General features: G+C 37.1%; 1 protein-coding gene across 1 annotated transcript in view; it reads right to left on the bottom strand.

Moving 5' to 3' along the window:
- LOC142353881 (multidrug resistance-associated protein 1-like) overlaps window positions 1-13,900 on the bottom strand; it is a 653,144-nt gene that overhangs the window by 25,747 nt on the left and 613,497 nt on the right. The window contains 4 exon segments of the mRNA XM_075406110.1: window positions 455-620; window positions 7,252-7,396; window positions 7,611-7,750; window positions 13,430-13,551. Of these exon segments, the coding sequence (XP_075262225.1) occupies window positions 455-620; window positions 7,252-7,396; window positions 7,611-7,750; window positions 13,430-13,551 (573 nt within the window).

The following is a 13,900-nucleotide window of genomic DNA, read 5'->3' as shown; positions in this document are numbered from 1 at the left end:
GATATTATCTGCTTGAAATGGATCCATCTAACTATATATCAACAGTTTCGTATTGTTATTATTGTACTGAAAACAATTTAATTCATTTCAAGCACGAATTTAAAACTGAGAAAGGAGTTGAATTGCCGCCCCGAGTCGAACCGACAAGACATTTACCAAAGGTCTTTCTTTCTTAAAATTATCCTGAATTATCCTGTTTAAATAACCTGTATTTAAACTAATGAAAAACGATCATTATCTAGAAGACAGCAATTATATGATGACCATCAAGGCTTATGTTTGTGGGCCATTAAATTTCGTGTCGCTTAAAACTGCTGAAGGCTCAAACTGAAAGAATTCAGCCGAAAAATCTTAGGAATCCTAATTCAATCCGCTCGATCGTGATGCGTTTCAAAATTGGGGGACAAAAAAAACAACCCTTCCGATATTTGTTCAGAGAAGAGCTCCTACTTACCAAGACTGCAAGGTAGACAATGACGAGAGGCACCAGGACAACCAGGAATGCCGGTATAGCCAGGGAGATAGCGAATATAGTTGTCAATACAACCAGAATACACTGAAGGAACGTCTTGATTATATTCGTGATTACATTGTCCACAATGTCGATGTCTTTGCCAAACCTGCATCAGAGGTAATTTACTACGGACAAAAATACTCATTAGTTCACAACGTCATGAAAACAACTTTTCATGGTCAAAAATTAATTTTCTATAGAATATTTAAGGTTAGATGTTCTAAATTTCGTTTTCCCAGAGATGACAATAGACTATTAAACAATGGCAAACAAAATGAAGATCTTTGATAATTTTTGTATTTTGCTACTGATTCTTCGATTCCATGCGGAAAAATCACCAATCGAAATGGTATTCCCTTTCTCGCGTAAGAAAATATAGCTGACAGTATGCTAGACAATAGCTGCGATAGACCTGTAGTCTCAAAATACTGTAAAAAATAGTTTTCTTTCAAATCATTATTGTGATCTCTTCAAATAATTTAGTACTAGCAGGCCCGCAAAACTATAACAAGAAAATCATTTACACGAATAAGAGGTTTAAACGAAGTTAAGGTTTCTGTTCGAACCCATACCCCTTGCTTAACAGGCATAGGTCTCACCAATTATGCTAACTATGCGTATTGCACTTGTCCTTTGCTCATTCTACAGCAAATTTCTGGACAATGGCGTTTGTGACTCGCTTGTTTTTGCTATACCGCCTTCTTAATGAGCGCGAAAAATGTGCATAATAGGAGCTTAATATATGATGGCAAAGGGCGTCTCGAAAGCATTTATTATTCGCTAGGTTGTATGATTAAGGTCCCCTAAAACATGCTACGATAGGAGCAATGTTAACTATTGTGCTCAATTGAGACTGGTGTTTAATATAATAGAGGAAGATTAGACAATACGACTAAAATTGCTCAAAACTTAGTTTCATAGCAATTTTATGGATAATGGTAATAGAACCGCAACTCAACAGCTATAAAATAAAGCGCAACCTGTGGTTATTCGATGGAGGACAGAGAGAGCTGATTGATTTTTCCAATTCAGTCTGTTTGAAGCTCTAGGTGTATTCTGTCTTGGCCTCCCGCTTCTTGGGGCGACTATTTGCTCAACTGGTTTTCTTGATCATTAAATTTGAGAATAGAAAAATAGAGAATTAAACAACGAGAGAGAAACAGAAGAAAGAAAGACGAGATAGAGAGAGAGGAACGGAGGAAAGAGAAGAAAGAGAGAGGACGAAACACACATACACACACACAGAGAGCGAGGGAGAGAGAAACAGAGAGAGAGAGAGAGAGAGAGAGAGAGAGAGAGAGAGAGAGGGAAACAAAGAGAGACACAGAGAGAAAGAAAGAAAGAAAAGAAGAAAGAAAGAGTCAGAAAAATGATTGCTCTAAAATTTGTTTGGGGCAACAATACTAAAGGGAAAATCCCCGTGGTTTTTACGAAAAACCGTCATTCAAAGATTTGAAAAAAAAAAGAAACAAAGAAAGGACTAAGCGAATCCAAAGACGAATTGCCACAAAGAGAAAACAATTGCCATTTTTCGTCCCCCAAACACACGCACACACGGGAACATAAACCAACTCGCGTCGCAGAAATTGCTCTCGAACGCCAGGCGCCATGGTGTTGATTAGAAATTTTCATTGTCTGCAAAAGGGAAGGTACCCGACACGCATTTGAACCCTTGACCGTCAGAGTAGCAGTTCTCCAGCTTACCAACTGCGCTATAAATACTACAAGCAACCCTTTCTCACAATAGCTTTTATTTTTATCAATAAACATATTTTAGATTGAGAGCATTAGAGATCACGCAAAAATCAAAAGGTAAATCGTGAAAAACTTAGTTGAAAGCTAAGAGTGGTCTAGAATAGCGCAGAATCTGTACAGCTGAAACTTTGCAGAAAAACACACGTTTACAATAAGAACTTCGAACTCAGTACGGGAGCAACTGAAAAACACGTAGTACCCAGGACAGTAAATCCTCCCACGGTGTGATCATACTTTCAAGCCCTCTTAGCCTCGTGTTAACTGTGCCTGACTGACAGCCTTCTGTCCCATGTTCGGTTCTCACCCATCTACTTTGAGCCTTTTAGGTCATGGACATCTTTCGGTATAATCGCTTAACCATGCTACTCAATGCCGCTCTTAAACATGCGCTTCGAGATGCCCCTTAAACTTGCAAAAATTTTGTCCCATTTAGATCTCATGCGTTTAATATATAGGAAGCCTTAGCATTTTTCATCCCGCAAATACATCCAGGAACATAAAACAACTCAGCGTCGCAAGAGGTGCTCTCGAACAACAGGCGGCATTGTGTCGATTAGAAATTTTCATGTCTACAAAATTGAGGGTACCCGACACGGTTTCGAACCCTCGACCCTCAGAATAGCAGTCCTGCTTCTTACCAACTCCGCTATAACGACTACATGCCACCGTTTCTCACAATCGCTTTTATCGTATCAATAAATATATTTCAGATTGAGAGCATTTGAAATCACACAAAAATCAAAAATTAAAGCGCGAGGAACTTAGTTGAAAGCTAGGAGTGTTCTAGAATAGCGCAGAATCTTTAAAGCTAAAACTTTGCAGAAAACACACGTTTACAATAAGAAATTCAAACTTAGTTCGGGAGCGTTAAAAAAGCAGGTAGTACCCAGGACAGTAAATCCTCCCTCTGTACGAGCATACTTTCTAGCCCTCTTAGCCTCGTGGTAACTGCACCTGACTAACAGTCTTTTGTCCCAGGTTCGGTTCTCGCCCATCTACATTGAGCCCTTTAGGTCGCTGACCTCTCTCGATATGTTCGCTTAACCATGCTGCTCAATGCGGCTCTTAAACATGCGCTTCGAGAGGCCCCTTAAACATGCAAAAATTTTGTCCCATTTTAGAGCTCACGCGTTTAATATATAGGATTGTGTACTGTAAAGCGGTCATCACGAGTACTTTATTCAGAACACAATATTTCCTTTCGACTTTAAACCATTCCATTGAAGCAAGCCAAATTCAATTAGAGAGAGAGAGAGAGATAGAGAGAGAGCGAGAGAGAGAGAGAGAGCAAAAAAGTCAAAAAGTCATTTTTAAAGTGAGGTAAGTCCCGTGTGACCACGAAAAAATCAAGCACGCACAAGATTAAACCCTCACCCCAATAAAAGTGATTAAATAAGCAAGCAGTTCAGTCGATAACAGCAGGAACGCAACATAGCTCATAGAATGCCAGATAATAGCCGCGACAGCTTTGTAGATTTGCAGTCTTAAAAAGAACATAGCCAGCAGATTACCGGAATAGCTGCGAAATGAACTCGCGACCTTTACTAGCCTTTTTACTAGAGACCTTTATTACACTCATGAGTTCTTTTGACTCTGAGTTGTAAAGTTCAAAAGTCATTTTATTGAGTGAGGCTAGCCGATTATGATCAAAACATATTCACGCAAAGGACCTAAAAACTTCTACTAGTAAGAGAGAGAGAGAGAGAGAGAGAGAGAGAGAGAAATGACACCCGCAAACGCCGTTAGTGAGGAAGAAGTCATTTAGAACATTTGACTTTTTCTGTTTTGCTTTGTGAACAAGTAAAAAACGAAAGAGCGTCAGACGACGAAACAAACAAATCAGCTTTGGAGGTATACTAATAAAACTTTGCAATAGAATAAGCGCATTTTAGTTCACGTAAAAATCAAGACAAGCACAAAAAAATTGCATGAGAACTCAAATCGAAAGATTCTTCCAGAACAAAACTGTCAAGCAAAAATTTTGCATTAAAATTCACGTCTAGAATAAATGCTTCAAACTTCGTTCGAGAGCAATTAAAAAACAAACGGAAGAGAATTTCTCTCAATTTTATTAATTTATTAGATTCTTATTGCTGCTTCTATCAACTGCTCCCAAACAACCTTCATTTAGAGAGAGACACGCATTCAATTGACCTATCACCTTGAAATTAATGTAAAGAAATGTAATTTTAATAGATCAGGAAAGTCATATTTGATGGTTGGGTAAATGACGTCTATCAGTGAAAAATGACGTCACGCACGAAATTCAGTCGAACTGACAAGAATTGAATGAATGAAAGCAGATCCGAAGTGATCGTGACGTTGAATGAGTGTAACAAAACTCTTGAAAAAAAACAAGAGAAGACCAATAATTACTCCAGCTACCGCGTTGCAGCAATGAACCGGGCAAGACGTCATGGAAAGAAAATGAAGTGACGAGAAAAAAAGCATACCCGGCAAATTGATTTTTGTATAAAAACATTTTTTTAAATGCGATTTATTTTGATGTTATTTCGTAATTGAACATACTCCTGTCTCTCAGTGACAGGCTAGAGAGTCTAGTATCAATACCAATAAGAGTTATAGATAGTAACTAAAACTTATGACAACAAAGTTCAAGTACCGGGCATCTAAAAATGGGCTTTATGGGTTTATCCCGTTTCTATTTCTTACTTTGATTTTTTAATACTGACTCTCTTCATTTTGCATTGCTCTGCTGAGCAGCTGCTGTTTAAAAGGACTTTGAGCTGAATGACAGAGAGTGAAACTAGCCTAGAGAAGTCAAACAGATTTCACGCAAAACGTCAAAAAAGCGGCAAAATGGGTAAAGGGGAAAAAAAGCACGTCCAGTTGTTTTATTCGGCCAGTTGCCTTCAAAAACGCTCAAGGCACTCTTTTGATCCAAAAGATCGTGCTAGCTAAAAAAGGGTTCAATTTTAAGGCTGCAAATTAAAAATTGCGTACTTTAGTCTAAAAACGATTCAAATTTCATTTGGAGCAAATTGCTAGCGTGCAATTGTTAACAAAGGCGTTTTCAAAGCAGTTCTTTTGATAACGAAACAAACCGACTAATGTCGTACAAATCCAGGGAAGGGTTCTGTCCAGGGAAGGGTTCAAACCCATGACATCTCGGTTAAGCCTCGGTGCCATTAACAACTGTGCCACACTGGCTTTGCACTTTCCTCGCTCACAATCGAATTTTTTTTAGTAACAGACTTAGTTTCTTAATAAGCGCAAACCAAAACAGACTCAGCAGATTGCCAAAAACAAGCCGCCGTTGATTCCTATAACCAAGATTGGGATTAAAGAGAAAAAACTGGTGAAAAAATAATTTCTGTTAAATCAATTTTAAAGTGCGAACTATTTTGATATCATTTTGGAGCAGAACATACTCCTGTTTCGCAGTGAGACTACTGGCTAGTAGTAGTAGTAGTAATAGTGAGACCCAGGGGCTAGTAACAATACCAATAAGAATTAGAGATACCAGTAAGCATTAGAGATGGTAACTAAGAACATAGTTCGAGTAACGGGCATCTAAAATTGGGCAATATGGGTTTATCTCGTAATTATTTTTGATTTCGTTTTTTGATACTGACTCTGTTCATTATGAATTGCTTTGCTGAGCAACTGCTGTCTAAAAGGACTTCGAGCAGAATGACAGAAGAGTGAAACTAGCCTAGAGAAGTCAAAAGATTTCACGCAAAATGTCGAAAAAGCGGCAAATTGGGTAAAGCGAAAAAAAGTTCGACGAAGTAAAAAAAAAATAGGAGCGCAATAATAGCCGGCTGATAAGATTAGGGTGGCAATTAAAAATGAGAACGCCAACAATATCTGCGCTCGATTACCGATATCAAAGTTATTTATAAAACTAGCAGTCGTTGAATTAACTATGATGAGTTAAAATCATATTTTCATTATCTTCAATCGGTTCGCAAATTAATCATCACAGTGTCGAGGAAAGCATCAAAACATTCACTGATCCACAGTAAACACGCTGTCATTGAGCTGGTCTATGACTTACAGCCGAATGAGAGAAGAATGAAACTAGCCTAGAGAAGTCGAAAAGATTTCACTCAAAATGTTGAACAAGCTGTGAACTAAGGTAAAGCGAAAAAAGTTTTATTCGACGAAGTAAAAAACATAGCAGGACAAGTCCTGGCGTACAATTCAAAAAATTTTCATTGACTAAACAGAAAACTAGACCTAGACGGGACTATGAATGGATTGTGAAAACCATTTAGAAAAAAAAATCCGATTCAAAAAATCGAAAGAACAGTAAAAATCAAAGTGCAATTGCCGAAATCAAAGTGTGAACAAAAAACCACTGGCGAGAAAGCGAATTTTTGTTCAAACACCGTTTTCTCACTCTACTTTAAACTTAGAGCGAAAAAATTTCACGTCGCAAAACCACTCGCTTTTTAGCTCCACTTCCTGTTTCGGCGTGACCAAAATCTCTACTCCAATTTGACTTCAAAAATCATGAAAATGCGTGAACAGATCTTAAAAAAAGACAGCGCCGCAATACAATTCAAATTCTTTGAATTGTAAAAATAGGAGCGCTATAATAGCCGGCTGAGACGCTGAGGCGGCTATTAATCAAAAAATCAAGCAAGAAAAAGTCACTCAAGAATTGAAATGGAAAGAATGTCGTGGTTAAATTTTTGTTTCCCGAAAAAAGTTACTGTTGTGCACAAAAATGTTTCAATTTTTTTGCTCTTCGCCGCATAAACGCCAGAAGTAATGAACCTAAAATCATCAAACCATCCTATCAGTGAAAGTGACATAGATATGAGATCTTCCTTGTCGAACAAAGTTTTACAGTGATAAAGGACCACCACGTAACCTGATCCGCTTCTAAAACTTCCCCTTTCCTGAAGAATAAAGTTTTGCACCAGTAACTCGCCGATTTTCTTACTAAAGCATAGCAATTATAGCCTGCAAACCCTCTAAATTAACTCAAACTCCTTTCTAGAAAGTTTAACCTGTTGGTGATTCTGCCCAATGGCGTCGTCTCGAAAAAGGAAAGAGGAGATCTCATCACTCCGTGCAGCATGTCCCTGTGTAGACTGTTGGATGATCTCATGTTCCCATTGGCAAACGTGATGGCATTCAGCACCACAATCACACCTAAACCATCACTATTATTTGCATTCCTGCTCATGAACTCTATGCAGTAGTTAGGTTAGATAAATATTGGAAATGAGCCGATCTGCAACTGACTACTGATTTAATTAAATTGTCCTGCTTTTCATGGATTAATGTATAACATTGAAACTAATACACAAACTAAATGATCAATCATTATTCTAAGTCAGCTGACTACAAATGAAGCAAGTCTCACCAAATACGAGCCCAATGAGCCCATAGACGAGGAGACCCTCGAAGTTGACGTCACTCAATTCCTCGTCCTTCTCTTCCTGGGTCATGTTCATGCCGTCCTCATTCGTACCACTCATTATAGCTTGTGTCTTGTCAGACCATCTGAAAATAAAACAGGCACCATTTAAGCCTCAAAATAGCAGACAGTTTTTTAACACATCAGAAAATATGAAGCCACAAAAAGAACATAGCTGGCAAATTGTCAGAAAATAGCCGCGATTGCTTTGTAGATCTACAGTTTTCAGAAAAACAGACCAAAGAAGAGAAATTTCTTCTTTCTATTAACTGCTGGGATGTTAGATTCTGATTATGGATCTGTATAACTTACTGCTGCTTCCTCAATAACAAAAACACAATCAATTAAAGCAATCAATGCAAGTAAAAGTCATTTTCAGAGTGAGAAACGACATTTGTGAACAAAGAACTACACATAGCCAGCAAAATGACGGAAAAAATCCGAAGTTGACCCCACTGACGGAAGTCGGGATTGAAACAGTTAGTACTAAGAGAGAAAAATGATGACAACCTATTTTTTTCTGTCAAAAAGCTGCAGTTTTTCTGAATTTCTTCTGCAGCTTCATTAGACTTGATAAACATCCCCTTTTAATACCTAGATTAAATCCTCTTTTAAATTGGCGAACAACAAGCTTAACGCTAATACCAGCCAGCAGTACACTCTAAGGAACCTTGATAATTTAATGTACTGAGTCTTTAAACAATAACTCTCAGGGCCCGGGCTTTATTGGTTTATCGTGTTTTTTGATTTCCCGTTTTGACCTTTACTAGTAAATTTTCTGAATCAATTATAAACTCCATTTAGTTGAAACAGTGACTGCACGCAACTCAATCGAAATTGCATGAAAAAATGAACAAAAAGTATCGTGATGTCAAAATAATGGGAAAACAACAAATTGGGAGAAATTCGAATTGCACTGAACTCTTCAAATAAGCGCCATTAAAATACCTAACAAAACTTCAAATCAATAGATCATAAGAAATAAACAGAAACACAAAAAAATATAAGAAACATAAGCAAGTGATAATGAAGCGAAAACTAACAAAAGCAGTCATTAAAAACAAAAAAAAAATTGACGAATGGTTTCAAAGTCAAATAGAAATATTAACAAAAAATCGGGAACATAATTAGATTCAATCTTGTAACGCTTAGAAGGAGCAATGAGATCGGACCACATTGAGAATCAGAGACCAGAAGCCACATAGAGCAACAAGAAAGAGGACAACTATGTCAGAGGACAACAATTAACTAAATACCGACAGAGCTCAAACAATAGAATATACTTTTTTGCAAACTAGTGACTAAGTCGTCAAAAAATCATTTAATAGCTTCAGTTATGCCTCCTCAGAGCGCCAATGATAGAGGCAATTACTGGAACTAGGTGACAGGACAACAATCAACAATAAGAAATACAAAACAGTGAGACCCAAAAATTCAGAACATAACCGACTAACGTCGGGCGAATTGCTCTCAAAAGACCGGCGAGCGGTTGGCGTCGTCAACAGCTAGCCACGGTTTAGTGTAGTGTCCTCAGGGCGCTACCTCTTTATCCCGTTTCTGAATACGAAAGTCAAATTAGTCCAGACGAAAAATCGGCCAAGCGAAAAATTGCTTTTCGCTTGGCCGATTTGCTTTTGAGAGCAATAAACAATGATTTCCTAAAAGTGCCTGTTAGATCATTTATGATTAAAAAAACATTTCAACTATAATTCAATGATAATGAGGATCAGAGATGGTGACATCACGCCACATAACAGCAGCTGAAGTGCGAATCAACAAAAAGAGAGAGAGAGAGAGAGATAAAACGTGAACGAGAAAGAGAAGGAAAGGAAACCCAACCGAAAGAGAGAGAAGCAGACAGGGACATCTTCCATTCGACACTGCAACTTAACAAGTTTTCTAACCTTGTTAAAAAACAAATCATAGAAAAAAACTGAAAAAGGCAAAATTAAAAAATGTTTTGAACTCCGCAATAAAAAATCAAAACCATTTTTTGTCTCGAAAGTTCTGTTAAGTACCCCATCTCCAAAAGTTGAAAAGTTTCGTTGGCCAGTAATGGTCGTTAAACTCAGAAAAGGACAAAAAATATTGAAAAAATTTGAAAGTAAATTTTAACAAAATCTTGCTAAAATTCAAGACATTAATATCTGAAGAACCAATTCATTGTCTCAAGAGACTATCAAGTATCCCTGTTTCAGACCTGAAATAGTTTCAATGGCACATAAAGATCCATACGCTTGGAACATAAAAATTTTCCAAAAACTTGAAAAGTTAAATTTTTTTACTTTAAAACTAAACGTTTTAAAGTTTTTAAATATTACTAAAGCTAGAGTCATAAAAAAAGTTGATCACAATCCCATCAACTCTACAAACTATGCAGCAGCTTATTATCAAACCTTGGAGGAGGTCCCAGGACCTCTGGGACCTGGGACCTCCTCCATAATTTTAATTGCTTAAATTTGTGATATTAAAATCTTGAAGAACATTCCACTACATCTATAAACTATGCAGTAAAATATTATCAAACCCTAGAGGAAGTTCCGCGGCCCTTGAGGCTAGAGAAACCTAAAATACGACAAAAAATTTCAAACTTCAAAAATTCGCAAGCTTTAAAAAAAATTGCTGAAACTTGATATCAAAAATTTTCATGACCAACAAAAATTTTCCAAAAACTTATTATCAAACCCTAACGGAGGCTTTTTTGACCCTTGAGGATCAAAAAATCTGAAAAATGACTATAAATGTTTAAATTGGAAAAAATGGCAAAAATAACAAAAATATCCTAAAATTCGTAATGTTAAAACATTGTAAGAAATTCCATTTAATCAAACAATTATTCAAAAACCTAATTTCAAACTCTAGAGGAGGTTCCTTGGCTCTTAAGGCGGAAACAAATCTAAAAAACTGAAGAACTTTCAGGCTCAAAAAAACTGAATAATGACTATAAATGTTAAAAAATTGGAAAAAAATGGCAAAAAATATCAAAAATATGCTAAAATTGGGGATGTTAAAATCTTGTAAGACATTCCGTTTAATCTAGAAACTATTCAGTAACCTATCTTCAAACCCTAGAGGGGGTTCCTTTTCTCATAAGGCTGAAAAAATCTAAAAACCGACAAAAAACTTTAAAAAAAGCAAGTTTTATCAAAAAATTGCTAAAATTCGTGACAATAAAAAGTTGAAAAACTAATCCATGACCATATAAAATTTGTCAGTAACTTATTATCAAGCCCCATAGGATGTTTTCTGGCCCCTGGGTCTGGTAAGACCTGACTAAGGAAAAAAATGTAAACAAAAATTGCACGTTTTGTCAAAAAAAATGCTAAAATTCGTGATGGTAAAATGTTGAAACCATTACATTGCCACTAGAACCTACGCAGTAATCTATTTTTAAAACCTAAAGGAGGTTCCTTGACACCTGGGGCTGTTAAAAATCAAAAAATGTCAAAAACAAAAAGCTTGAAAAAAATTGCAAAATAGTATAAATTTGCGTTTTTAGCTAGCGGTTGTTCGTCAGTAGCAGCCATGGGGGGGGGGGGGATGCGCCGGGGCTGATTGAGGGGGGAGGGGGGCAACAGTGGAGTGGGGGATCAACAGCGCGGTGGGGGGTAGGGGCAATAGGGGGGGTCAACAGTGGGGGGTCTCTTCAACCTCTAAGAACCGCTCTTCACACCATAAGTATAAGTCTCCAAAACAGTTTGAGCTGAAACAGAGCTTAAAGGCTCTAACACCACTTAATTCCCGCTGGGAGCTACCTGTTTATCCCGTTTTTGAGGACAAAAAGTCTAATGCGTCAGACGAGAAATCGGTCAAGCGAAAAATCGCATAAAAAAAGACCGACAGGACTAATATAATTGCTACAAACTTCGTTTGAGAGCAATTAGTAATACTGAAAGCAAGCTGCGCCAATGCAGTTCAACGTTTCGATTTTTTGAGTATCTCTATCTCCATCAAAGCTCCATCAAAGACCCAAAAAAGTCTGTCATTAACGGGAGTAAGTGACATCACCCCAAAAAGAACTTCACAAACGGCGAAACTAAAATCACTAATACTTTTTCCAAGAAGATGAGTCAAAGTCCTAAAAACTTTGCTATGAATTGAACCAGTAAAAAGCCTCAATTACGCCTCACTAGAGATTCAGTCGGACCTAGCAGTAATGAAATTAGTAGCAGGAATAAGCTTGAGACCCTAGGTTACGACTCGATGGAAAAAACTTCGCAAAGTAGTTAAACTATTAGATATCAAATTATTGAATGGCTTCCATTACGCCTCATTAAAGAGCCAGTAAGACCAGTCATTAATGAAACTAACAAACTGGAAAAAAATTAAAAACGCACAAAACTGAAAATTTCCTTTATATTAGCATTATTATATTATATAATATTACAATATTAACATACAGTGTCTAAAATAGATAAACCATTAACTGCCCTTTGAGGAGGTCAAATATACAACTAAACATTATTGGAATACATGTATCAACTATTGAAACTATTGATTGAGAAAATTAGCAAAAGAGCGAAAAAACAGCAAAAAATCGACCAACAAAAATAGAAGTCAAATTACAGCATGTAAAAGAAATTCACCCTCTAAACGCAGTTTGAAAAAAATTTTACGCCTCAAACTACTCATTTTCTTTTGCGCTCCAATGTGAAACATACCCGGCAGATTGCCGGAAAATAGCCGCCGTTGATTCCAATAAGCATGACTGGGATTGAAATAACAGAAGGTATTGAAAAAAAAAGATTTTCGTACAAAAACATTTTTTTAAGTCCGATTTATTTTGATGGCATTTCGTAGTTGAACATACTTCTGTTTCTTAGAGAGAGGCTACAGGGGCTACTATCAATAACAATCAGCATTAGAGAGAGGTAACTAATACTTATAGGACCGACGTTCAAATAGCGGGCATCTAAAATTGGGCTTTATGGGTTTATCCCGTTTCTATTTCTGACTTCAATTTTTTATACTGACTCTGTTCATTTTGAATTGCTTTGCTGAGCAACTGATGTTCAAAATCACTTTTAGCAGAATGAGAGAAGAGAAAAACTAGCCTAGAGAAGTCAAAAAGATTTCACGCAAAATGTTGAAAAGGCGGCAAAATGAGGTAAAGCGAAACATTTTTTTATTCGACGAAGTAAAAAAAAAAATAGGAGCGCTATAATAGCCGGCTGAGAAGATGAGGGCGGCTATTAAAAATCAACTCTAAAGTAACTTCCCATTGACAACAAAAGCCGGAAAAAATGTGAACAGATCTTTAAAAAAGATAGCACATGAATACAACCCAATTCTTCTCGATTGCAAAAAACCAAGAGAAAGCCATTTATAGCCCCAGCTATCACTTTGCAGTCGCTAATAAAAGATGTAGCTAACATTTTATAATAAGCAAAAAATAATGCTAAGAGAAGGAATCTCTGTGCTCTGATAAATTAACATTTAATTTATGGTGGCTAGCATTAGGGGGATGGTAGACAGGGTGAGTTTTTGATTGAAGCGAGAGTGGGGGGGGGGGGGGGCAAACTGCCAAAAACTAGCTTTTTCTTTATGATTTAATGTCTTCTCGGCATCTTCGAAGTTAAAAGTGTCAAACGAAAAATTGGTTGAGCGAAAATTCGCACACAAAAGGACCACACCACAGAATTAATTTAATTGCTACCAACTTCGTTTGAGAGAAATTGAAACACGCCAAATTAAAAATGGTCCGGACGGAAAACAAATCGCATGCGGGTTCGTAATGAACTTCTAAATAAATTGAGGTTACTTACCTTGCTACCCACATCATGCTAATGTAAGTGAAGAGTTGCACTACAACGAGTCCTGTGACTGCGAGGAAACTGAGGCAGTACCCGAGAGACTTCCAATACTGCATGTACACTTTGATACTCACCTAAACACACCATTCTTGAAAAAAGGTTTCAGCATTGAGAGAGAGAGAGAGAGAGAGAGAGAGAGAGAGAGAGAGAGAGAGACCATTCGGTTATTCTCTAGCTTGCAACAATGATATTAGTATAGAAACTGGCCTAGAACCTCTCAACGGGCGGTATTCAGGAAGAATATAGTCAACATTCTAAGACACAGGATTCAAATATCCTCTACCGACAAGAACTGCGTGTTTCGAAACAATATTTAGAAATTCTGAATACACGCGAACACATTTAGAACAGTTATCAATTTGCAACTACTCCGATTAACTCTAAAAACCTGGTGCTGTATCAGTTATTTACTGGCCAAACCTT

This window comes from Convolutriloba macropyga, chromosome 15 (assembly GCF_964194025.1).
Source record: "Convolutriloba macropyga chromosome 15, txConMacr16.3, whole genome shotgun sequence".
NCBI classification, from domain to species: Eukaryota; Metazoa; Xenacoelomorpha; order Acoela; family Convolutidae; genus Convolutriloba; species Convolutriloba macropyga.
The sequence above is the reverse complement of the archived record's forward strand: the minus strand, read 5'-3'. Positions and strand labels throughout refer to the sequence as shown.